General features: G+C 49.9%; 1 protein-coding gene across 1 annotated transcript; it reads right to left on the bottom strand.

The window, feature by feature from the left end:
• Positions 1-3,534: 3,534 nt before the first annotated feature.
• On the bottom strand, positions 3,535-23,161 carry LOC136589946 (oocyte zinc finger protein XlCOF8.4-like). Its single transcript, XM_066588338.1, has 9 exons — positions 23,004-23,161; positions 22,652-22,802; positions 19,539-19,679; positions 19,327-19,450; positions 17,103-17,197; positions 16,552-16,621; positions 12,614-12,714; positions 9,203-9,272; positions 3,535-8,813 (listed from the first exon to the last, which is right to left on the bottom strand). Exons 2-9 carry the CDS (start codon positions 22,787-22,789, stop codon positions 8,065-8,067), a joined length of 1,488 nt encoding a protein of 495 aa, XP_066444435.1. The 5' UTR covers positions 22,790-22,802; positions 23,004-23,161; the 3' UTR covers positions 3,535-8,064.
• Between the last annotated feature and the right edge of the window lie 481 nt (positions 23,162-23,642).

Here is a 23,642-nt window from a genome sequence, read left to right as displayed (position 1 = left end):
ATATATTACCGGGGGGGGGGGGGGACATATAAGGGGTTGTATATATTACCGGGGGGGGGACATATAAGGGGTTGTATATATTACCGGGGGGGGGGGGACATATAAGGGGTTGTATATATTACCGGGGGGGGGGACATATAAGGGGTTGTATATATTACCGGGGGGGACATATAATGGGTTGTATATATTACCGGGGGGACATATAATGGGTTGTATATATTAGCGGGGGGACGACATATAATGGGTTGTATATATTACCGGGGGGACGACATATAAGGGGTTGTATATATTACTGGGGGGGACATATAATGGGTTGTATATTACTGGGGGGGACATATAATGGGTTGTAGGACTTGTATTGGAGTTTTGGGGAGAGGGAAAAAAAACACCCAGAAATCCCGCCGTTGTTTGCACAGCGTTCCCCATTCAGTGATAATAACCGGATATCTTATCTGATCGGCGTGATTCCTGCGGCTTCGGGGTTATAGAGGTTTTATTCTTTACTCTTAGCTGGTTGAGCGCCTCCTGCTGGGCAGCAGTCCGGTCATCAGGTGCTGTAACTCCCCATAAAGAGCCGGTTCGGGTGGGACGCCGCTGCCGCTTACTGCAGGTCCTCACTCCTCCCTGCATCTACGTTACTGCACTTACTGTACACAGCGCAGGCGCTGGGGGGCTGTAACCATGATGTTACAGCACTGGATGACAGGGTGTGCTGGAGGAGAGGACACCAAGAGGGGGCACTATTATTACTGGGGCCACTAAAGGGGGCGCTCTTATTACTGGGGCCACTGGAATAAGGCCTCTCACGCACCGCCTCAGCAAAACACTGCCATTTTGATCACAGCGTTTTGCCGTGATTTTACCGCTGTTTTTGGACACGGGTTTCTGCCTTCGACTGCGGTTTTTAACAGACCCCATGAGGGGCGTTAACTGCGGTAAAATAAGACAGCACTCGAAAATCGCGGCATTAAAAAGCGCAATAGGAGCGTTGTACTGCGATTACCGCAGCGCTGAAAAGGCTGCAGTAAAAAGCGGATGTGTGGGAGTGGCCTACCAGAGATAGGAACGCGTTAGACGCGGCGCGACCCTTGTTTACCTCGGCTGATGCAGGCGGCAATCCTAGGTGGGCATCTATGTCTTCGGTACCCCATAAAGCAGCACGGTTTCCCCTCTCCTGTAGATTTTGGACAGCCTGTTTTAGCGTGACGCCCCATTAACCCTTTCACATTCATGTTGTGTGCATATGCGCAGCGAATAACGTAGGTCTTCTCCGTATGTCACACGCATTTAACCATACCCAGCGATTTCAGATGCGGTAGGTCATACCGTGTATTTTTCATGCGAACGAACCCACTGAAAGCAATCGGTTCTATTCACTGCGTATAACTGGGTATTGTGCTGTACAAATACGCTTGTGTGAACGAGCCCTGAGGGTGCCGGTACACGAGCGCAGGTAACACTCCGGTGATCTCGCTGCACCTGCGCTGACATCCCCGGATATACCCATCTAATGTGGATTCACACTGAGACCGAACCACGGAGAACTTGTCACGTGATTTTATGCTCCGGGGTCACGGGGAGGATTACCATACAGCGCCAATCCTGAGAGGGCCGGGTCTGGTGGCCATACAGCGTATATCAATGTCCTGTCCATGGAGTCTCTTCTTCCACTGGGGTCCACAAGCGCCACGGATCAGACGTCTTTTTCGTCGTATGCATTTGTTTTTGAAAATAAAAATGGGAATATCCCCTGCAGGAGCGCGGAGACATGAACCGCGGCGGGCCGTTAGTAATATCTCCTGCAGGAGCGCGGAGACATGAACCACGGCGGGCCGTTAGTAATGTCTCCTGCAGGAGCGCAGAGATGTGAACTGTGGCGGGCCGTTAGTAATATCTCCTGCAGGACGCGGAGACGTGAACCGCGGCGGGCCGTTAGTAATATCTCCTGCAGGAGTGCGGAGACATGAACGGCGGCGGGCCGTTAGTAATATCTCCTGCAGGAGCGCGAAAACGTGAACCGTGGCGGGCCGTTAGTAATATCTCCTGCAGGACCACAGAGACATGAACCGCGGCGGGCCGTTAGTAATATCTCCTGCAGGAGCGCGAAAAAGTGAATCGTGGCGGGCCGTTAGTAATATCTCCTGCAGGAGCGCGAAAATGTGAACCGTGGCGGGCCGTTAGTAATATCTCCTGCAGGACCACGGAGACATGAACCGCGGCGGGCCGTTAGTAATATCTCCTGCAGGAGCACGGAGACATGAACCGCGGCGGGCTGTTAGTAATATCTCCTGCAGGAGCGCGAAAACGTGAACTGTGGCGGGCCGTTAGTAATATCTCCTGCAGGAGCGCGGAGACATGAACCACGGCGGGCCGTTAGTATTATCTCCTGCAGGAGCGCGGAGACGTGAACCGCGGCAGGCCGTTAGTAATATCCCCTGCAGGAGCACAGAGACGTGAACCACGGCGGGCCGTTAGTAATATCCCCTGCAGGAGCGCGGGGACGTGAACCACGGCGGGCCGTTAGTAATATCCCCTGCAGGAGCACGGAGACGTGAACCGCGGCAGGCCGTTAGTAATATCTCCTGCAGGAGCGCGGAGACGTGAACCACGGCGGGCCATTAGTAATATCTCCTGCAGGAGCACAGAGACGTGAACCATGGCGGGCCGTTAGTAATATCTCCTGCAGGACCACGGAGACATGAACTGCGGCGGGCCGTTAGTAATATCTCCTGCAGGAGCACGGAGACGTGAACCGCGGCGGGCCGTTAGTAATATCTCCTGCAGGAGCACGGAGACATGAACCGCGGCGGGCCGTTAGTAATATCCCCTGCAGGAGCACAGAGACGTGAACCGTGGCGGGCCGTTAGTAATATCTCCTGCAGGACCACGGAGACATAAACCGCGGCGGGCCGTTAGTAATATCCCCTGCAGGAGCGCGGAGACGTGAACCGCGACGGGCCGTTAGTAATATCCCCTGCAGGAGCACGGAGACGTGAACCACGGCGGGCCGTTAGTAATATCCCCTGCAGGAGCACGGAGACGTGAACCGCGGCAGGCCGTTAGTAATATCTTGTGCAGGACCACGGAGACATGAACCGCGGCGGGCCGTTAGTAATATCTCCTGCAGGAGCGCGGAGACGTGAACCGCGGCAGGCCGTTAGTAATATCTCCTGCAGGACCGTGGAGACATGAACCGCGGCGGGCCGTTAGTAATATCCCCTGCAGGACCGCGGAGACATGAACCGCGGCGGGCCGTTAGTAATATCCCCTGCAGGACCGCGGAGACATGAACCGCGGCGGGCCGTTAGTAATATCCCCTGCAGGACCGCGGAGACATGAACCGCGGCGGGCCGTTAGTAATATCCCCTGCAGGACCGCGGAGACATGAACTGTGGCGGGCCGTTATTAATAACAAGACCCGATGAGCGTAAAAGAACTGAATGTTCTAGTGTTATGTAGTAAACAGTCATATTCAAAGGGGAACCCCAAAACCCCCTCCAATATATACAACCCACAAGAATAATACACCGCAGGCCTCAAAAACTGCAATTTATTAAAATATTTCATCAAAATAACATCTGTAGATAAGATAAGACCCGGAGTGATAGAGCCCCAGAACTGGTCCCAATATATACATGTCTGGGGTGGGCAGTGCCAACATGAAGCCGCGGAGGAGCTGAGCCGCTCCATAAGTGGTGGCTGATACCGGTCTACAGCAGCCAGAATTACAGATAATGCCAATCCCAGCCATTTAAAGGGGTTTTCCAGGACTTTACTATTGATGACCTATCCTCAGGCTTGGTCATCACTAGTAAAGCTCTGGAATACCCCTCTAACACCTCAGATGCTGCAGTCAATATTGACTGCAGCATTTAAGTGGTTAGTCAGAGGGAGACTGCTTCCTCTGTCTCCTGATTGGTGCCAAGGTGTTGATACGGCAGGCAGGGACGCATATATTTATTTTAAGCCCCACTTCATCACTACTGAAGGCCCTAAGGTCCGCCATCTTAGTACTCCCATTATACCCTGCCAGAGACGGGGTGCAATGGGATGTACCGCAGGGGCAATACAGAAAAATGGAAAGTTTGGGTCTCGGCCTATGGTGGGCAAGATAAGTTTGGGATCACTTAGAAAACCGTGAATTTACTACATCCATGGCTACAAATAACAATCCCTCCGGCAGAAGTCTATTCCTCACACTGTGGCCTCTTCTACATGTGAAGACCAATGTTAGGATCAGTCCTCAGACGGTAAGTCACGAGTACGGCGCTGATTTCTTCTTGTAAAGAGTCATAAGTCCCTAAAATATTAGCTTCCGCCTCCAGGTCAGTCACCGCCGGTATTTCCTGGGTTCCTCACTGCTTTCCATATTTCCTAGTCCCTGTTGACAAGAACATGTGACTGCTGCAGCCAATGAGTGGCTGTAGCAGGTTACCGCAGTGGTTAGTGATTGGCTGCAGCAATCACATGTTCAGGTCAACAGGGACCAGGACTTCTGGAGACCAGTGGGAAAGTCCAGGAAGCATTAGATGAGGAGCGGAAGGGAATTAGAATACTTTAAAGCAGCGGATCCCAAACTTTTTCAGCCATGGAGTTCTTTTTGAAGCAAAAGTTTCTCATGGAGCCCCAAAGTGGGACAGAGGTGTGGCCAAGGGAGGGGTTAGGGGCGTGGCTTATCACAAATTATTATTTTTACCTCCATCGTTATAAAAAGGACAGGGCCGTTTTAAAAAAACCAGGAGCGCTGGAGGGGCTATTGATATACTTTATATTTAAAATGCTGCAGAACTAAATCCCGCATCACATGCTAATATCCGCACGGGTTTTGTGCAGATTTCTTCCACAGCAAATTCTCCCCGTGTAATAATAATAATAATCTTTATTCGTATACCGCCAACTTATTCCGCAGCGCTTACAAGCATGGGATAAAGGCAAACAATACAACAATTACAATGTGAGGTACAATCAGCTAGAAACAATTGAGGTGGGGTTGATACAGGAGGGGGAGGGGAGCGAGTCATGGGGAACACAGGCAGTAGGGGATTTCATGTGGAAATCAGTTATTAGGAAGCAAACTGGGTGGGACGGTAAGGAGGAGCAGGGGTAGAGGTTGTATGTGATAGGCAGGGTGGAAGGTGTGGGGATCCATAGGGAGGGATGGGGAACTAGGTCATGGGATTTGGTATGCTTCCCTGAAGAGGTGCATTTTTAGGGTGCGTCTGAAATTTCGTGCATTGGGAATTGTCCGGATACCTTGGGGTAGAGCGTTCCAGAGGATGGGTGCAGCTCTGGTGAAGTCCTGGAGGCGAGTGTGTGAGCTTTGTATTAGAGGTGGGTTTAGTCTGAGTGTGTTAGCGGATCGGAGTGAGCCGGCTGGGTGGTATACTGACAGTAGGGAGGCGATGTATGGTGGTGCGGCGCCATGCAGAGCTTTGTGGGTGAGGTAGAGGAGTTTATAAATTCTTTATTTATCGTTTTCAAATGTAATACATATAAGGTTAAAGGTCGTCTGAATGCGTTTATACGATACAATACTTTAGTCCTCGTTATGTTCCTGCTGATGCTTTTCTTTTTAACTGGTTGGTAAAGAAGACATTAATGTTTACACATTCTTGGCTTTGGGTGGACTTTGAACTTAAGCGTGTGGGCAACCTCCTCTGTGCCAGGTCTTAAAGAAAAGAAAACAATTGAATGTGTTTCCAACTCCAACAACCTTATCAAAAACGAAAGTAAACTAAGACACAGGACAGGATACATAGGGGACGTTTAGGGTTGGGTAAAGGGGATATGGGGTATGATTGGGGTGAGGGGGGAGAGGGTGGTGGTAGACTATGACCTTGAGTAGTTGGCTTCTAGTAGTCTTTGGTATTCTACTGAGTTCTGAAACTCAAGCCAGCAGAACCAGGTCTTCATGAACTTTTCTGGGCTGCCTTTGAGTGTAGCCGTAAGGTCCTCCATCTCCAGAATCCCCTGAATTGTGTTAAGCCATAAAGCTATCGAAGGTGGGGTGGTTTGGCGCTAGGATCTCGGTATGCAGGACCTCGCTGCGGCGACCAGGTGGCGTACTACTGATATTGAGTAAATTTAGAAGTAATCTTCCAGACCTCCGTCTAAAAGCTTGCCAGCATAAGTCCCAAAAGATGTGTAAGAAGGTCCCTCTGTCCGTACGGCATCTCCAGCACAATGGGGAGACCGATGGATATATTTGGTTGAGACGGGTGGGCACCCTGTACCAGCGTGAAAGCACCTTGTATCCTGCCTCCTGGGTTTTGGTAGATATAGATGAGGAGTGAGTGAGAAGGTAGAGGAATTTAAATTTAGTTCTGCAGTGGATGGGCAGCCAATGCAGCGACTGGCATAATGCAGAGGCGTCTGAGTAACGGCTGGATAGAAAAATGAGTCTAGCTGCTGCATTTAGTATGGATTGGAGCGGAGCGAGTCTAGTGCGGGGGAGGCCAATGAGTAGCGAGTTGCAGTAGTCAAGCCGGGAGTGGATGAGGGCAACCACGAGCGTCTTTAGCGTGTCCGTGGTTAGGACGGACGTATTTTAGCAATATTTCTGAGGTGCATGTGGCATGTTTGGGCCAGAGATTGGATATGGGGGGCAAAGGAGAGGTCAGAGTCCAGTGTGACCCCAAAGCAGCGGGCTTGCTGTCTGGGGGTTATGATGGTGCCAGACACTGGAATGGAGATGTTGAGAGGAGGTCAGTTAGAAGGTGGAAAGACAAGGAGGTCAGTTTTAGAGAGGTTTAGTTCGAAAAAAAGGAGGACATAGTGTTAGAGACAGCGGACAGACAGTCGGTGATATTTTGGAGGAATGGTCCAGAGATCTCACGAGAGGAGGTGTATAGTTGGGTGTCGTCAGCGTAGAGATGGTATTGGAGGCCAAATTTGTGGATGGTTTGACCAATTGGGGCAGTATAGATAGAGAAGAGAAGGGGACCAAGGACCGAGCCCTGGGGGACCCCGACAGTGAGAGGAAGTGGAGCGGAGATAGAACCAGCAAAGGAAACACTGAAAGAGCGGTCAGAGAGGTAGGAAAAGAACCAGGAGAGAGCAGTGTCCTTTAGACCAATAGAGCGGAGTAATAATAGTGACCCCCTATATTGGTAGCCCCAGTAGGAATTGGTGTCTCCTAGTACCACCCCTCCATTGCGCCCTGCTCTATTTACCCCTGCAACAGCATTTGGGAGCATATTAACAGTTTCTATAGCAGCTCAGCCCTAACAACCAATCAGGTTGAATCAGCCAGCCCAAACAACCAATCAGGTTGAATCAGCCAACCCAAACAACCAATCAGGTTGAATCAGCCAACCCAAAAACAACCAATCAGGTTGAATCAGCCAACCCAAACAACCAATCAGGTTGCTGGAATTGTGAATCAGAACCAATCAGCTTGCTGGAATTGCTGAATACTGCTGAGCTGTTACAGAAATTGTTAATATGCCATCCGGGCATTCTTTCGTGAGGAACAGGACCTGCGGTGACATAGAAAAGCGGATCACATGACTGGAGCTAGCTCATGTGATCTGCCACCACATGTCCTGTTCCTTAGTAAAGCCTGCCTGGACACTGCTACAGCTGTGAGTTGTGCTAGGAAACCTAGACCCTCCCTCGGGGGCCCTGACTGTCGCTTGTGGAGCCCCAGGGGCTCCGCGGGGCACAGTTTGGGAAACGCTGCTTTAAAGTATTGAAAGAAATAAAGAGGGTTTTTTTGTTTTTTTTAATTTAAGTGGCCGAACAGCCACTTTAATGCAATATTTAGTTCAGTCAGGGGCTATGGACAGCAGTAGGGATGTCATTGGTCCTATCAGTCCACCTTTCCAATTCAGAGCAAAGATAAAGGCATGAAAATTGAAGATTCTGAGCATGTGACCACTGGTCAACTAATAGAATAAAAAAATATGAAAAAGGGGTGGAGTCTGCTGACACAGGAAAACGGTTGTCCCCGCCACAAGCGGCTTCCATGTAGAACCCATACTGTAGCAGTGTCTGTTGGGTTTTACTGCTCTTTTGCTTCTGCACTTGATTGGTTCAAGACCCGATGGGCTTCCAGGATCGACTTCACTGAAAATCATTTTCCGCAGTTGGAGAAATCGATTCCTTGTGGACACTCTGATGAGACATGAGGTGGTTCCTCCGTGTGAACCGTCTGCCACAATCTAAACAAGGAAAGGACCTCTCTACTGTGTGAGTCCTCCTATGTCTAATGAGACCCGAGCGGTCCGTGAGACACTTCCCGCACTCCGGACAGGGGAAGGCGCCCGTGTGGATGCTCTGATGCCTTTCGAAGCCCGATTTGCTCAGTAATGACTTACCGCATTCGTTGCAAGAGAACGGCCCTTCATCCTTGGGTGGATATTTGGGCTCCTTTGTATTGGGTTTGGGCATGTGAAAAGCCCACTGGTGGACCACCAGGGCGGACTTGTCCTTGAAGCACTTCTGACACAATGCACAATGGAGCATCTGCTCATGAGCGGTCAGGTCGATCTTGTTTTCAAAGTTCTGCCCGCACTGCTTGCAAACATACACTACCGCCAGCTCGTTTCCATCCCCATCTTCGAACTTCATTAGGCTACTGGAGGGGGTATCTCCTCCAGGTTCTTGACTAAACGGGTGCGGTTGTTGGTCTGATTTGTCTTTCCGGGGCGGTCTGAGGCTCAGAACAGATTGAGGTTTTACTATTACCGCTATGGGGTGAATGTCACTGGAAGTGCTTCCGTCCAGGTTACTTGGGTTATCTCCATTTTTATGTTGGACAGGAACTAACACATGGGGGGAGTCAGGTTGGATCTTCCAGCTAGTTGGTGGGCCTGCAATAGATTCATAGGTGAGAAGGTGGCCACAGAGTCATATTTAATGCATGCAAGTTGGCGAAGACTGCTATTTCTAGGATTTCGGTATGCTATGGATATGATGACTTTATGCTCTGACCTCACAAAACAGAACAATGGCATAATGGAAGTTGTATTTTCAGAGTCTCAGTTTAGCCCCACCCATGCCAAGTTCTCACTTCCAGTACAGCCCCACCCACGCCGAGTTCTCAGTCCTAGGCAAGTCCCACCCACGCTGAGTTCTGACTCCCAGTACAGCCCCACCCATGCTTAGCTGCTCAGCATTGTAAGAAGTGCCCAGTACTTGCTAGCTGGCGTGTCCTGCACTATGGAGGTACATTACTAAAGGACAGGGTTTCTTTACTCACCCAAGATAATTTCAGAAGTATTTGGTTCCTCTTTACACCTGATGGGCAGTGGCTTGTCTCCAGCTTCAGCCTGTAATACAAGAGGAGTCACAGCAATCAGACTTCATTTTGCCTGCAAAGTTTTGAGTCTCTTTCCCCACAAATCTGCAAGTGTCGGGCCCCAACAAGAGACTATTGGGTTTCCAGTGTTTTCTCACAGAGCAATTACCTGACTACATAGTGTTTTATGCGGTAGATTAGGATTCCTCCCACTACCCATTAATTATAGACAGTGGGCCGGATAATTAGCTGATGGGCGGTGGTACTGAGCAGTGGACACCTTGTCCATCAACTACTGATGACCTTTCTAGAGGATAGGTCATCAATGAAAAAGAGGGCAGAAAACCCCTTAAAAGGTGTTCTTCCACCAAATTAAGTTATCCCCTATCCACAAAATAGGATATAACTACCTGATGAGTGAAGGTTCAGCTACTGGAGACCCCACGCATCACAAGAATCAGGGTCTCAGATCATGCAGTCCCCGAATGGAGTGGCAGTGAAGCATCCATGCATCCACTCATGGAGTTCAAGCACTCCGCTATCTCCGGCAGCCCCAGTGAAGAAGTGAATGCAGCAGCGGTGCACATGCTCAACCACCGTTCCAGTCATGCAGGAAATCTTTGGGTTCTCCCATCCAATTTTTAACTGTAACTGTACTTTTTAACCACAGACAGCATTAGAGGAGTTGTACCACAATTACAAGTTATCTTCTATGCACAGCATAGGGAAGAACTTGCTGCCTGGTTGGGAGGGTCTCACCACTGAAACCCCCACTGATCTTGAGAGTGTGACTCTTGTCCCGCTCTGCCTGTTACTGTGGGGTCGCTTCTCTCTGCAGTGACGTCAATATGAATGCAGCGCTGGCCAAGCATGTATGGTTAGCGCACAATGCATTTCAATGGAGTGACGAAAATACCCGAGTGGGTGCCGCTCCGCTATCTCCACGGTCCAGTTAAAAGTGAATGCAGCGCCAGTGCGCGACCAGCGCTCCACTCAGTGCCCTTATCACTGCAGGGGGTGCAGTAACCCTGTAGTGAGGATGGAGGGCACAGGAGTCCCGTTTTCGAGATCAGTGGGGGGGTCTTAGCAAGTTATCCCCTATCCTGTGGGCAACTTGTAATTATAGTAACACAATGCTAACTGTGGCATTTAACTGTCCTCCAAGGAGCTGCAGGCGATGCCAACGTAGGATGCTGTTCAGTTGTTGTGGCAGTGGGAGGCATGTTATCATTGTACTTCTTGTAATAGAATGACAACCAGGGCACAATATACTGCAACACAGAAGTAATGCAGTGTATTGGAGAAGTGATCCTGAGATTGCATGTTAAAGTCTCACTAGGGATTGTAGAAGTGCAGTACACAAAGTGGCCTTTAGGGGGCCTTGAATGTGTGCTAACCAGCAAGGACAGCTGTGTGGGTGTGTCTGGAGGAGCTAAAACCTCCAGAAACATTGAAGTCCCTGCTGAAAGCAGAGCGGCTGCTGAGAGAGAGCTGGAGCTACTCCCCGAGAGGGAGGCTAAGAGGAGGCTGAAAGCCTGACCTCTGTGGGAGACCAGGCTGGGGTACGGCCATGAGTCTGACAGGGAAGGACGCCCCCAGACTTACACCCGGTTGGGTACGTGTAGTGGCACTAGGCCACAGGGTTAGCAGTGAGTGAGAGAACTACTGTAAAAAGGGTTTTCCAGTAAATACTATCCTCACAATAAGTCATTAATAGTTGATCAGCCGGGGTCCATCGCTGCCGCCCCCCACGATCAGCTGAAATCAACGGGAGCCGTGCCTGCAGTTAAAAGCGCCGGACACTATATAGGAGGTCGGCATGGAGGCTTCTGCTCCGATCTCTGTGTATTTGCGGCGCTGACAGCATGCGCCCGCTCTGCTGATCAGTGGGGGGCTGCAGCGACTGACCCGGACGAACAACTATTGCTAACCTATCCTGAGCAAGTTAGCACCTTGACGGGCAAGTGTTTGTTAGGCTTCTGGCACAAAGTGTATGTGCTGCCGGTGGCTGCTGTGCTCCCCTAGGATTATCCTTGTTATATACTGAAAACTCAAGAAAATAAAGTTACGTCAGACCAACCGCCATCCCCCACCCAGATATTGCCACAGGACTAAAAGAAAAAAAAAGGGAAAAAGGCATGAAAATTAAAACAAACAAAAAACAAAACAATCATTGTCATTTTGCTGCAAAACTTGGCATGTACAGCATGTTGGCCACTAGACGCCTCTACGACGCACAGAAGAGATTTCACCTCGTTACCAGAGGGGGGCGCATTATTGGGATGTGAGAAGCTGGAGTGTCATATCGATGAATTGTCCCCAACCAAGTCATTCTGTACAGACTGTTAGGAGGTGTTGGGACCAGTGGATGGGGGCACACAAGGTGACTGGGCTCAGGGCGCCCCCTACAGACCACCAGTAGAGAGGAGCGTCTGACCCCCACCGCGGCCCCCATTACATGTACGGCCTGTGACCCCCACCGCGGCCCCCATTACATGTACGGCCTGTGACCCCCACCGCGGCCCCCATTACATGTACGGCCTGTGACCCCCACCGCGGCCCCCATTACATGTACGGCCTGTGACCCCCACCACGACCCTCATTACATGTACGGCCTGTGACCCCCACCACGACCCCCATTACATGTACGGCCTCTGACCCCCCACCGTCACCCCCCATTACATGTACGGCCTGTGACCCCCACCGTCACCCCCCATTACATGTATGGCCTGTGACCCCCACCGTCGCCCCCATTATATGTACGGCCTGTGAACCCCACCGTCGCCCCCATTATATGTACGCCCTCTGACCCCCACCCTCGCCCCCATTACATGTACAGCCTCTGACCCCCACCCTCGCCCCCATTACATGTACGGCCTCTGACCCCCACCGTCGCCCCCATTACATGTACGGCCTCTGACCCCCACCCTCGCCCCCATTACATGTACGGCCTCTGACCCCCACCCTCGCCCCCATTACATGTACGGCCTCTGACCCCCACCCTCGCCCCTATTACAAGTACGGCCTCTGTATAAACAAGGGAAAAAAAGGATACAACTGATGTCGCCGCATATGAGAAAGTCCAAACTAATGAAATATAATGTCATCTAAGCAGCGCAGTGAGCACTGGAGGAAAACATTCATAACATTATGTTGTTTTTATCATTCCTGCTCCCAAGAACAATGGAACTAATGAGGATACCAACACAGGCTGCAGCCCACCAGCTCTACTGACAGAAGACTTACATGTTATGGGGGTAATAATGTGACAAACAATACAACCGAACACAAACCCTCAAATATGAGAAACAAAAAACTCATCTGCGTCCTCAGGGGGCTAAGGGGTAGACTAGTGCGATGAGATTCCTGTACCTGAGAATCACGTGCTTTCCTCTTCTTCTCTTTCTTTACCCCGCTGTGGGAAGTGACATTTCTGCCTCGGGTTTCTGGCGGTGTCATAGAAAAATGGTTACCTGTGAGAAATGGACACACAACGTCTCAGTTACCACAAAGGTCTGACAGAAAAAGTGTTAGGCCTCCATAGAATGGTGGAGTTGGAAGGGACCTCCAGGTTCATCGGGTCCAACCCCCCGCTCAGCGTCGGATTTACCATCTTGGTAGCTCTCCTCTGAACTTCCTCCAGTTTGTCTATGTCTTTTTTAAAGTGTGGTGCCCAGAACTGGACACAGTATTCCAGATGAGGTCTGACTAAGGAAGAGTAGAGGGGGATAATGACCTCATGTGATCTAGACTCTATGCTTCTCCTAATACATCCCAGAATTGTGTTTGCCTTTTTGGCTGCTGCATCACATTGTTGACTCGTGTTCAGTCTATGATCTATTAGTATACCCAAGTCTTCTTCACATGTGCTACTCCCTAAATACTTGCTATTCACACAGCAACCCTCTAGATACTTGTAATTGCATTGCTGGGGTCCAACCTGTGACGGAGGGAGCCCTTTCCTCTCTCAGGCTCTTTAGAGCATGCCGGGTTTCCAACACATCGGAAGAAACACCAGTGGTGACCAATGTGAAGAGCCTAGATGAGCAGGTCGCTAAATGGAAGAGTGTGTACACAGAGACTTAGCGACACTAACACGTTGTAGCCACATCATAAGTTTCCAAAATTGAGGTGAAGATGCTGTGGTTTTGCTTCAGGTCAAGAAAACCAAGACTAAAACTTGCTGAGCGGAAGCAACGTACAAATACAGCCTTTCAGTTAGTGAGGGGATGAGTTGGGGATAGTCATAGAGGTTCTTGGGTAGATCCCGCAATCCAATGTCATTTTCGGCGGTCTTTGACGCCTGATAATTACCTGCAACAGCCAAGATCAGCACACACGCTGATTACAGCTGTTAAAGGGGTTGTCCCGCGAAACAAAGTGGGGTTCAGCACTTCTGTATGGCCATATTAATGCACTTTGTAATGTACATTGTGCATTAATTAGGAGCCATACAGAAGTTATTCCCTTACCTGCTCCGTTGCTGGCGTCCCCGTCTCCATGGTGCCGTCTAATTTTCAGCGTCTAATCACCCGATTAGACGCGCTTGCGCAGTCCGGTCTTCTCCGTGTTGAATGGGGCTGCTCGTGCTGGAGAGCGCTCCTCGTAGCTCCGCCCCGTCACGTGTGCCGATTCCAGCCAATCAGGAGGCTGGAATCGGCAATGGACCGCACAGAGCCCACGGTGCACCATGGGAGAAGACCTGCGGTCCACCGAGGGTGAAGATCCCGGCGGCCATCTTCGCAAGGTAAGTAAGAAGTCACCGGAGCGCGGGGATTCGGGTAAGTACTATCCGTTTTTTTTTTTCAACACATGCATCGGGTTTGTCTCGCGCCGAACGGGGGGGGCTATTGAGAAAAAAAAAAACCCGTTTCGGCGCGGGACAACCCCTTTAACTCTTTAAATACCACAGTCAATTCTGAGAAAAACATTTAAATACCCCAACCACAGTTTAAGGGTCCCAAATGCCCCCGTCGGTTTAGTTGCCATGGCTGCCATTGCAGATTGACTACGAAGCCATCCCAGTGGCACGTCTTGATAGACTGCCTGTCAGATCGTGGCATAACGAAATATTATGGTATTACATTATGCTGCAAGAGCGATCAAACTACCACAACTTCAGGTCCCCTATGGGGACTAAAAAAAAAAATGTACAACTGAGTAAAAACAAAAACACTTAAAAGTATTAAAGGTAATAAAAAGTTTTAAAAAAATTCTTTGCCCATATTTATAATAAAAATATCAAAATCAAAAAAACCTATTTAGTATCGCTGCACCTGTAAAACTCTGATCCTGCAGAGTGATGCTTTATTTATTCGGCACAGTCAATGTTGTCAGTAAAAAAAAAAAAAAAAATACACAACGTCAGAATTGCGTTTTTCTGGTCACTTCATCTCCAAGAACTCCAAAATCGATCAATAGAAACAACGGGACATCATGCAAAAAAAAACAAAAACACACACAACACAGAGCTAGATCGATAGGAGAATTAAAGAGTTATGGCGGCAGAAAATAATATATATTTTTTAAGGATTAGAGATGAGCGAGCGTACTCGGTAATGACATACTTGAGCCAGTATCGTCCTTACCGAGTACCTGCCTGCTCGCCCGCCCGCAAAGATTCGGATGCTGGCGGGGGTGAGCGATGTGCTGCAGGAGGTAGCGGTGGAGAGAGATCTCCCCCCGTTACCCCCCGCTCTCCCCCACCGGCACCCGAATCTTTGCGGGCGGGCGAGCAGGCAGGTACTCGGTAAGGACGATACTCGCTCAAGTATGTCATTACCGAGTACGCTCGCTCATCTCTATTAAGGATATTTTATTTCTAAAGGTAGTGCAGCAAAAAAAAACAAAAAAAACCCTCTCTAATATTTGGTCTCTTCATAACGGTACTTTCCCACAGAGTTGTGCCCTCTTCACTGCAGTGTAAATGACCTAAGATGGCGGAATTGCATTTTTTTTGTTTTCCTTTCACTCTTAGAATTTTTTTAACGTTTTTTAGTAAATAAATCAAATAGAACCATTGATCAATCCAGCTGGTCCCGCAGTGAACAGCAAGACCTCAGACCGCTACCCTAATGGATAGATAGAAGTTATGATTTTTTGAAAGTGCGGAAGATAAAACGAAAAAGGCTGCGTCCTTAAGGGGTTAAAGGGACACTAGAAATGTGAAGGAAAGAGATGATGATCTTTCCCCGCAGCATCTTCTACCTGTTCCGGAAATAAACTAGCGTGTAGAAATCCTGTGGGGCACAAAGAGGGGTAACTTAATGATCTTTGTGGGGGGAGGCTCCTGCTGCAGTCAGGAGGAAGGGGAACATGGTGGAGCTCCGTGGCCGCCGCACACAAGGGAGGGAGTCTTGGGAACCTTCTTGTTACAGTTGTATCCAGTCTAAAGACTCTGTGATCTAAACAGCCCGGATGGGTTTACAATGCCACATGATGCCATGTTGGCATTCTACCCGCATGGGCACCTAATGTGTTGCTCCTATGAAGGTCATGTCTGCATGCATGGCGGGGGAACAGGTGTGCTGGGCGAGCAGTGCAGGACTTTGTACCTGGTGTTCCCGTGTCATCATCCTGCTATCTTCCCCCATGCGTTTCTGAGAAACAAGGGGGTTCCTGCAGCTTTTGGGGGGGATTTATAGGAATGTGTCCACCTGTGGGGAACAGACAGACGTGTGTATAGAAGTCTGGAAGATCACATGGTGTATACAGAGCATCAATATAGTTCCTGAAGATGGGACATAGCGCGGGTCAAAAATATTAGCTCCTCCCACAATATGGCTGCCTCCACTGTGTAGACAAGAAACATCTAAGGAAGATACACTGTACTTCAGATAAACCTCTCACTGTGGATGTCGGGCAATGAGTTCAACAAACCACATTTGTTCCTTTCAAATATACAGAATTGTTCTCACAATCACCACTAGAGGGCACACACTGGACATGCTCCTCCTACATTGTGCATCTCACTTTACAGCTGTGCTGTGTAGAGTGAATGTTAAGAAAAGATTGAGGTTTTTGTAACAGTAGATCTGCAGTACTGCTGGAGACTAGATAAGCAGGCTGCTGACTGGAAGAGGCTATGAACACAGAAGTCTTTTTTTTTAGTGTGTGGCAAAATAGTGAGTCGCGAATGTGGATCCTCGCCTGCCTCTATCATCATGATCAAATAATAGGCCTATTGTGCTGCTCGGGACAAGATAAGCAGGATGTGCAGTGGTGCTGTAATTCATCATCAGTGGGACTTCTAGATGTAATCAGATAACGTTTTTGCAGTAACCTTTCATCTTATGGTGACCTTGTCTCACCTGAGCCGATCTCTACTGGGATTTCTTCCTCCTTACACTGGGGCAGTAACGTCCCTACGGCTGGAGGACCCTGTCACATGAGAACAAGACCGTTATAATAAGTAGGCGTTCACAGAAATTACAGTTAACAGTGGATTGGCTGCGACACGGGGGTTAAAGGGGTTGTCCAGGCTTAGAAAAACATGGCTGCTTTCTCCCAAACACAGCGCCACCCTTGTCCATGGCTCATGTCTAGTATTGCAGCTCAGCTCACTTCAATGGAGCTGAGCAGCAACACCACACAGAACCTTATGGACGAGGGTGGCGCTGTGTTTGGAAGAAAGCAGCCATGTTTTGACGGGGGTCATATCTGAGATCCAAAGACAAGCAGACAAGAAGAATCTGGTCCGTCTGGACGCGCTTAGCGGGCTGCGCCAGATTTATTGTGCCATATGTGCCTTTTTGAGACTCTGGATGTATGTCACCAATGCGGCCAGTGATTGTAAGATGTGGGCACCTAATGTGCTGCGTCTGTGGACGCCGTGTCTGCATGTGACCACAGGGCCTTGTACCTGGGGTTCCTGCATCACCACCTTGTGATCTTCCTCCTTCGGAGATGCGAGGGGGCTCGTGCAGCTCCTGGGGGGGCTTGTAGGAACGTCTCCATCTGTGGGGAACAGACAAGCATGTACAGATGTCCGAAGATACTACAGATATCTCTTCAATAGCTATTAGTGTCACGTCCACGGGGTTTCTAAGGACAGGATGTGACAGCGGCTTTTCTTGGACATTGTTCTCTCCCCATTTTAACCCCTGAGATGCCATGTTTACTGCAGCCGTGCCATCTAAGCAGTTTTGGAGGGCGCTCCGCCTGTCATCCCATCAGACTCACAATACAATAGTAGGGGGCCAGTGGTTTACTATGGCAGCGAGGGGTCTAGCAAACACCTCTAGCTCTGCCATTTTTTGGCTTTGTTGTAATACCAGGCTGGGCCACTGCACAATGTACGAATCCATCTGCTTCCTGTTCCCTACAGGGTGGCAGCCGACCTGGGAAACAGCTGATTATCTGGGGTCCGGGGCAGAGGACCCCTGCCAATCAGCTATTGATGACCTATGCTATGGACAGGTCATAAGTTTTTAAACAGCTGGAAAACCCCTTTAAGAAGCCCTTTAACTACATGCTAAACAGTGAACAAAAACAAAATTTTAAAAAACTGCAAAAATGTCGAAAATGCTCGAAATGTGGATCCCGTGTTCCCATCCTCCTCTCTGCATCCGCCACAGTAGGGAGTGGACTGCATGCAGCGCTGGTAGTGCCAGGGAATCAGCGCTCCATTCACTTTCAGTGGGACTGCGGAGATAGCGGAGTATCACCTGCTCAGGTATTTCCGTCAGCCCCATTGAGATGAATGGAGTGCTGACCGCTCACGCTCACCAGCATTTCTTTTATGTCGATGTCACTGCAAGAGGAGAAGCGCCCCCCACAGTGACAGGAGAGCAGGACACGGGAGTCCCCTTCTGTAGTTCTGTGGGGTCTCAGCAGTGGGACGCCCACCGATCAGCAAGTTCTCCCCTATCCTGTGGATGGCAGATAACTTGTAATCTTGGTACAAACCGTTTAAGGGGTTAAGAAAGTGAATAACAGGGTATCCAATTGTAGTCTGCAATATGCACTTTCAGAAGACTGAGGCCTTCTATAACAATAGTGCTGCTGGAGACTAGATAAGCAGGCCGCTACCAACAGCAGCAGACAGATAGAAGGGAGTATATATACATAAGGCTCCGTGTTACTATGTGGTGGATGAGGATTCCCTATGCAGTTCCCCTTCTGCCTCCTTCTGTTCTCAGAGTGGAGAGTTTATCATGACTATATAATAGGCTTAATGTACTGCTGGAGACTAGATAAGCAGGATGTCACCACTGCTAATAGTAGGACCAAACTATATACAGAGATCCCTCACAGAGTCTATTGATATCCAGGACAAAGGGGCGTTCTTTACAGCTAGAGGAAAAAAAGCTTCTACTCCAATAGCAGAATAGTGAGTGCAGCTCTGGAGTATAATACAGGATGTAACTAAGGATCAGTACAGGATCAGCAATGTATGCACACAGTGACTCCACCAGCAGAATAGTGAGTGCAGCTCTGGAGTATAATACAGGATGTAACTCAGGATCAGTACAGGATAAGTAATGTATGTACACAGTGACTCCACCAGCAGAATAGTGAGTGCAGCTCTGGGGTATAATACAGGATGTAACTCAGGAGCAGTACAGGATAAGTAATGTATGTACACAGTGACTCCACCAGCAGAATAGTGAGTGCAGCTCTGGGGTATAATACAGGATGTAACTCAGGATCAGTAAAGGATAAGTAATGTATGTACACAGTGACTCCACCAGCAGAATAGTGAGTGCATCTCTGGGGTATAATACAGGATGTAACTCAGGATCAGTACAGGATAAGTAATGTATTTACACAGTGACTCCACCAGCAGAATAGTGAGTGCAGCTCTGGAGTATAATACAGGATGTAACTCAGGAGCAGTACAGGATAAGTAATGTATGTATACAGTGACTACCAGCAGAATAGTGAGTACAGCTCTGGAGGATAATACAGGATGTAACTCAGGGTCAGTACAGGATAAGTAATGTATGTACAGTGACTCCACCAGCAGAATAGTGAGTGCAGCTCTGGAGTATAATACAGGATGTAACTCAGGATCAGCACAGGATAAGTTATATGAGTAAAATAGTGTTTGGAGGTGAATGCGCCATTTTACACTGACTACATACCTGCAGCAGCCGGAGACTGATGACTCTCTGTTACCAGCTCCTTATAACGTTCCTTATGTCCTTCCATATATTCCCACTCCTCTGGGGAGAAGAAGATGGCGACATCCTCGCACCGCACCAGAACCTGAGACAATCACAAGGAAACCCCATCAGGTTATGAAATAATCATTTCACATTAGCGTCGGTACTTACTGTGGAGAAACCACTCCCACCTCCTGAGTGTCGCTGCTGGTGGTCTCGCCAGGTTCTGGGGTCTCTTCCTGGCATGAACGTTCCTCGGCCGATCCCTCGGATACACATAACTGGCAGGCGTCTGTGGACGAGTCCTTCTGCTTCTTGCTGAGAATAAAGTCCTGCATGGAGACAGATCTGGGGTGAGAACAGACAGAATGTTCTGGAGGGTGTATTGCATTGTGGGAGATATAATAATAATAATAATCTTTATTCATATAGCGCCAATATATTCCGCAGCGCTTACATAGACAGGGGGATACAGAAAGACAAAAGTACAAACATTACAGAACCGCGGTTACATAGTAATCAGCTGATGGAGACAATAGGGGTGAGGGTCCTGCTCCAACGAGCTTACATACTACAAGTAATGGGGGGATACAGAAGGTAAAGGGGCTGGAGATGTGCCCGGTATGGTGAGGTGGAGAGTGAGGGATGTTATACACACAGACAATGGTCAGACATTTAGCCGTGTGACGGCAGGAGCGGTTTATGATGGCTAGCAGGGATTGCAGTCAGTAGGTCAGGGAGCATGTTATCAGGCGGAGTACAGAGGGGTTTGTTTAGGGAATTCGGTATGCCTCCCTGAAGAGGTGCGTTTTTAGAGCACACCTGAAGTTCTGCGAGTCCTGGATTGCCCGGGTAGCCTTTGGTAGTGCGTTCCAGAGGACCGGTGCTGCTCTGGAGAAGTCTTGGAGGCAGGAATGAGAAGTTCGAATTAGAGGGGCGTCAGTCTAGTTTCGTTAGCAGAGCGGAGAGCCCGGGCTGGGTGATTGATTGAGATGAGGGAGGCGATATAGGGGGGCGCTGCACTGTGGATGAGGGATACAATATAGGGGGGCGCTGCTCTGTGGAGGGCTTTATGGATGAAGGTAGTGAGTTTAAATTGAATTCTGTATTTAACGGGCAGCCAGTGCAGTGACCGGCACAGGGCAGAGGCGTCCGAGTAGTGGCTGGACAGGAAGATGAGCCTGGCTGCCGCATTCAGGATGGATTGGAGAGGGTAGAGTCTGGTGCAGGGGAGGCCGATCAGCAACGAGTTGTAATAACCGAGCCGGGAGTGGATGAGGGCAACAGAGAGCGTTTTTAACATGTCCACAGTGAGAAAAGAGCGGATTCTTGCGATGTTCTTGAGGTGCAGCTGACATGTTCAGGCCAGAAATTGGATGTAGGGGGTAAATGATAGATCAGAGTTGAATATGACCCCAAGGCAGCGGGCATGCTGTCTAGGAGTTATGGTGGCGCCACACACTGAGATGGAGATGTCAAGAAGAGGTCGGTTAGTGGAGGGTGGAAATACCAGTAAGTCAGTTTTAGAGAGGTTTAGTTTTAGGCAGAGAGAGGACATGGTGTTAGAGACAGCGGACAGACAGTCGGTGATGTTTTGGAGGAAAGGTGCAGAGATGTCACGGGAAGAGGTGTATAGCTGGGTGTCGTCAGCATACAGGTGGTATTGGAGGCCAAATCTCCTGATGGTTTGTCCAATTGGGGCTGTGTAGATAGAGAAAAGGAGGGGGCCGAGGACCGAGCCCTGGGGAACCCCAACAGCAAAGAGGAGAGGAGGGGGCCCAGGACCGAGCCCTGGGGGACCCCAACAGCAAAGAGGAGAGGAGGGGGCTCAGGACCGAGCCCTGGGGGACCCCAACAGCAAGGGGAAGAGGAGGGGAGGTAGAGCCAGCAAAGGAGACGCTGAAAGAGCGGTCAGATAGGTAGGAGGAGAACCAGGAGAGAGCAGCGTCCTTTAGGCCGATGGAGCGAAGCATACTGAGGAGGAGTTTGTGGTCAGTGTCGAATGCTGTGGAGAGATCGAGGAGGATCAGTAGGGAGTAATTGCCCCTCGATTTGGCTGTCAGCAAGTCATTGGATACCCTTGTAAGGGCAGTTTCTGTCGATTGTTGGGGTCGGAAGCCAGACTGTAGGGGATCTAGGAGAGAGTGCTCTGATAGGTAGCTTACAAGGCGGGAGTAAACCAGGCGTTCTAGTAGTTTGGAGATGAAGCGGAGGTTTGAGATGGGTTGATAGTTGGCAGCATCAGTCGCGTCCAGAGTCGGCTTCTTTAGCAGTGGGGATATGATGGAGTGTTTGAAAGAAGAGGGAAAGATGCCAGAGGTCAGAGAGAGGTTAAATATAGTGGTGAGATGGCAGATGACCGCTGGGGAGAGGGAGCGGAGGAGGTGTGAGGGGAGAGGGTCGCTAGCGCAGGTGGTGGGGCGAGCAGAGAAGAGCAATTTGGAGACTTCTTCCTCTGTCGCTGGTCTGAGTACAGACAGTGAGCAGGACTGACAAGACTAGGGTCCGGGCTAGTCTGGGGTTGGGAAGTTATTTCCTGACGGATGTCATCAATTTTCTTTTTGAAGTAAGCAGCCAGCTCTTCAGCACTGAGATCCGTCACCGGGGGCTGCGGTTTAGGGCTGAGAAGGGAGTGAAAAGTATCAAAGAGCCGTTTAGGGTTGTGGGATAGTGAGGAGACTAGAGAGGTGAAGTAGACTTCTTTGGCGCGGTGGAGGGCGAGGTTGTAGGTTCTGAGCATGAATTTGTAGTGGAGGAAGTCTGCGGACGTTTGCGATTTCCTCCACAGCCGTTCAGCACTTCTAGAGCACCGCCAGATGAAGCGTGTTTGAGGCGTGAGCCAGGGTTGGCACGTTCTACATCGGATGGCTCGGGTCCTGGGGGGCGCCGCTTCATCCAGGGCATGTTTGAGAGCGGTGTTGTAGCGAGGGGCAGCCAGGTTGGGGCAGGTGAGGAGAGAGATAGGGGACAGAGAGGACTGTAGGGATTCACCAAAGTCCTGGGTGTGAATGGCCTTAAGGTTCCTGTAGGTACGGTAGGTAGGTGGGTGTGGAGAGATGTTAGGGAGCGTGACAGAGAAAGAGAGGAGGTTATGATCCGGGAGCGGACCATCACTCCGAGATGTAGTGTTTATACCCGGTTAGTTCATAAATCCATCTCCTACAATGCAGTGCAGCAGAGCATGTTTTATACCAACAGTGAACCAGCGGGGGGCAGCAGTAACACGTGAGTTCTTGCATGCACAGAACAAGCAAGGACAGCAGCAGAACTAGGAGTGCAGCTCTGGATGTGGCTCCCGCCTCACCTCTCCGGTCAGCAGGAAGATGATCTCCAGGGTGAGGTTCAGGATCTTCCCGGTCACCTCGGTTTTGTCTTTACTCATCATCAATGAATGTAATATGAACTCCGATATCCGTCCGCGCTCCGTACAGATGTGCGCCATCCCGAGACGAGGGCTGAGGGAGAAGAGATGTAAAGTACAGCCCGTACGGACATCACATACAGCACAGCGCGGTACAACGCCAACATCCCCTCATACAGGATGCATCTAGTTATTGGGGATCTGCGGACCCCCGGCCACCAGCTCTGTGCACACAGTAACCCACCAACAAAATGGTGTCCGGCCTCCATCCAGTACTTACAGCGACGACACTTACCGGTGGCTTCAGAAACACAGATAAGACGCCGCAGGAGAGGAACCCGAGGGGCGAGCAGCACAGCAAACACAAAGGAACCCGGGGGGGCGAGCAGTATGGCAAACACAAAGGAACCCGGGGGGCGAGCAGCAAGGAAACCGTAAACACTGGTGAGTAAAAGTCCTCTGATGATGTCATAACCACGTGACCAGTCACATGTGTGGGAGGAGTCAGGCTCCAGGATGGGAGAAGCTTCACAACCTGAAGCCAAAGAATACACATCTGTGCTGCTGCCTACATTAACCCCTTGTTCACTCCACTATGTCTGCAATCACAACTCCATTTTCCAGCAGGATAATGCTGCGCCACTCACACAAGGGGGTCACAGGAAGCCCCCACAACAGTGTCACACTGCCGTGGCCGCCGGGTCATAAGGGTACTAGTTTGGATACAAGATGTGATACAGGTGGGCATGGAGGCTCTAGTGCCCTGTTGTACCACTTTTAGCTTGGATACAAGATGCGATACAGGCGGGCATGGAGGCTCTAGTGTCCTGTTGTACCACTTTTAGCTTGGATACAAGATGTGATACAGGTGGGCATGGAGGCTCTAGTGCCCTGTTGTACCACTTTTAGCTTGGATACAAGATGTGATACGGGC

The sequence above is a fragment of the Eleutherodactylus coqui genome, chromosome 1, assembly GCF_035609145.1.
Source record: "Eleutherodactylus coqui strain aEleCoq1 chromosome 1, aEleCoq1.hap1, whole genome shotgun sequence".
In the NCBI taxonomy this organism is placed as follows: Eukaryota; Metazoa; Chordata; class Amphibia; order Anura; family Eleutherodactylidae; genus Eleutherodactylus; species Eleutherodactylus coqui.
Note: the sequence above shows the minus strand (reverse complement) of the source record. Positions and strands in the feature narration are given on the sequence as shown.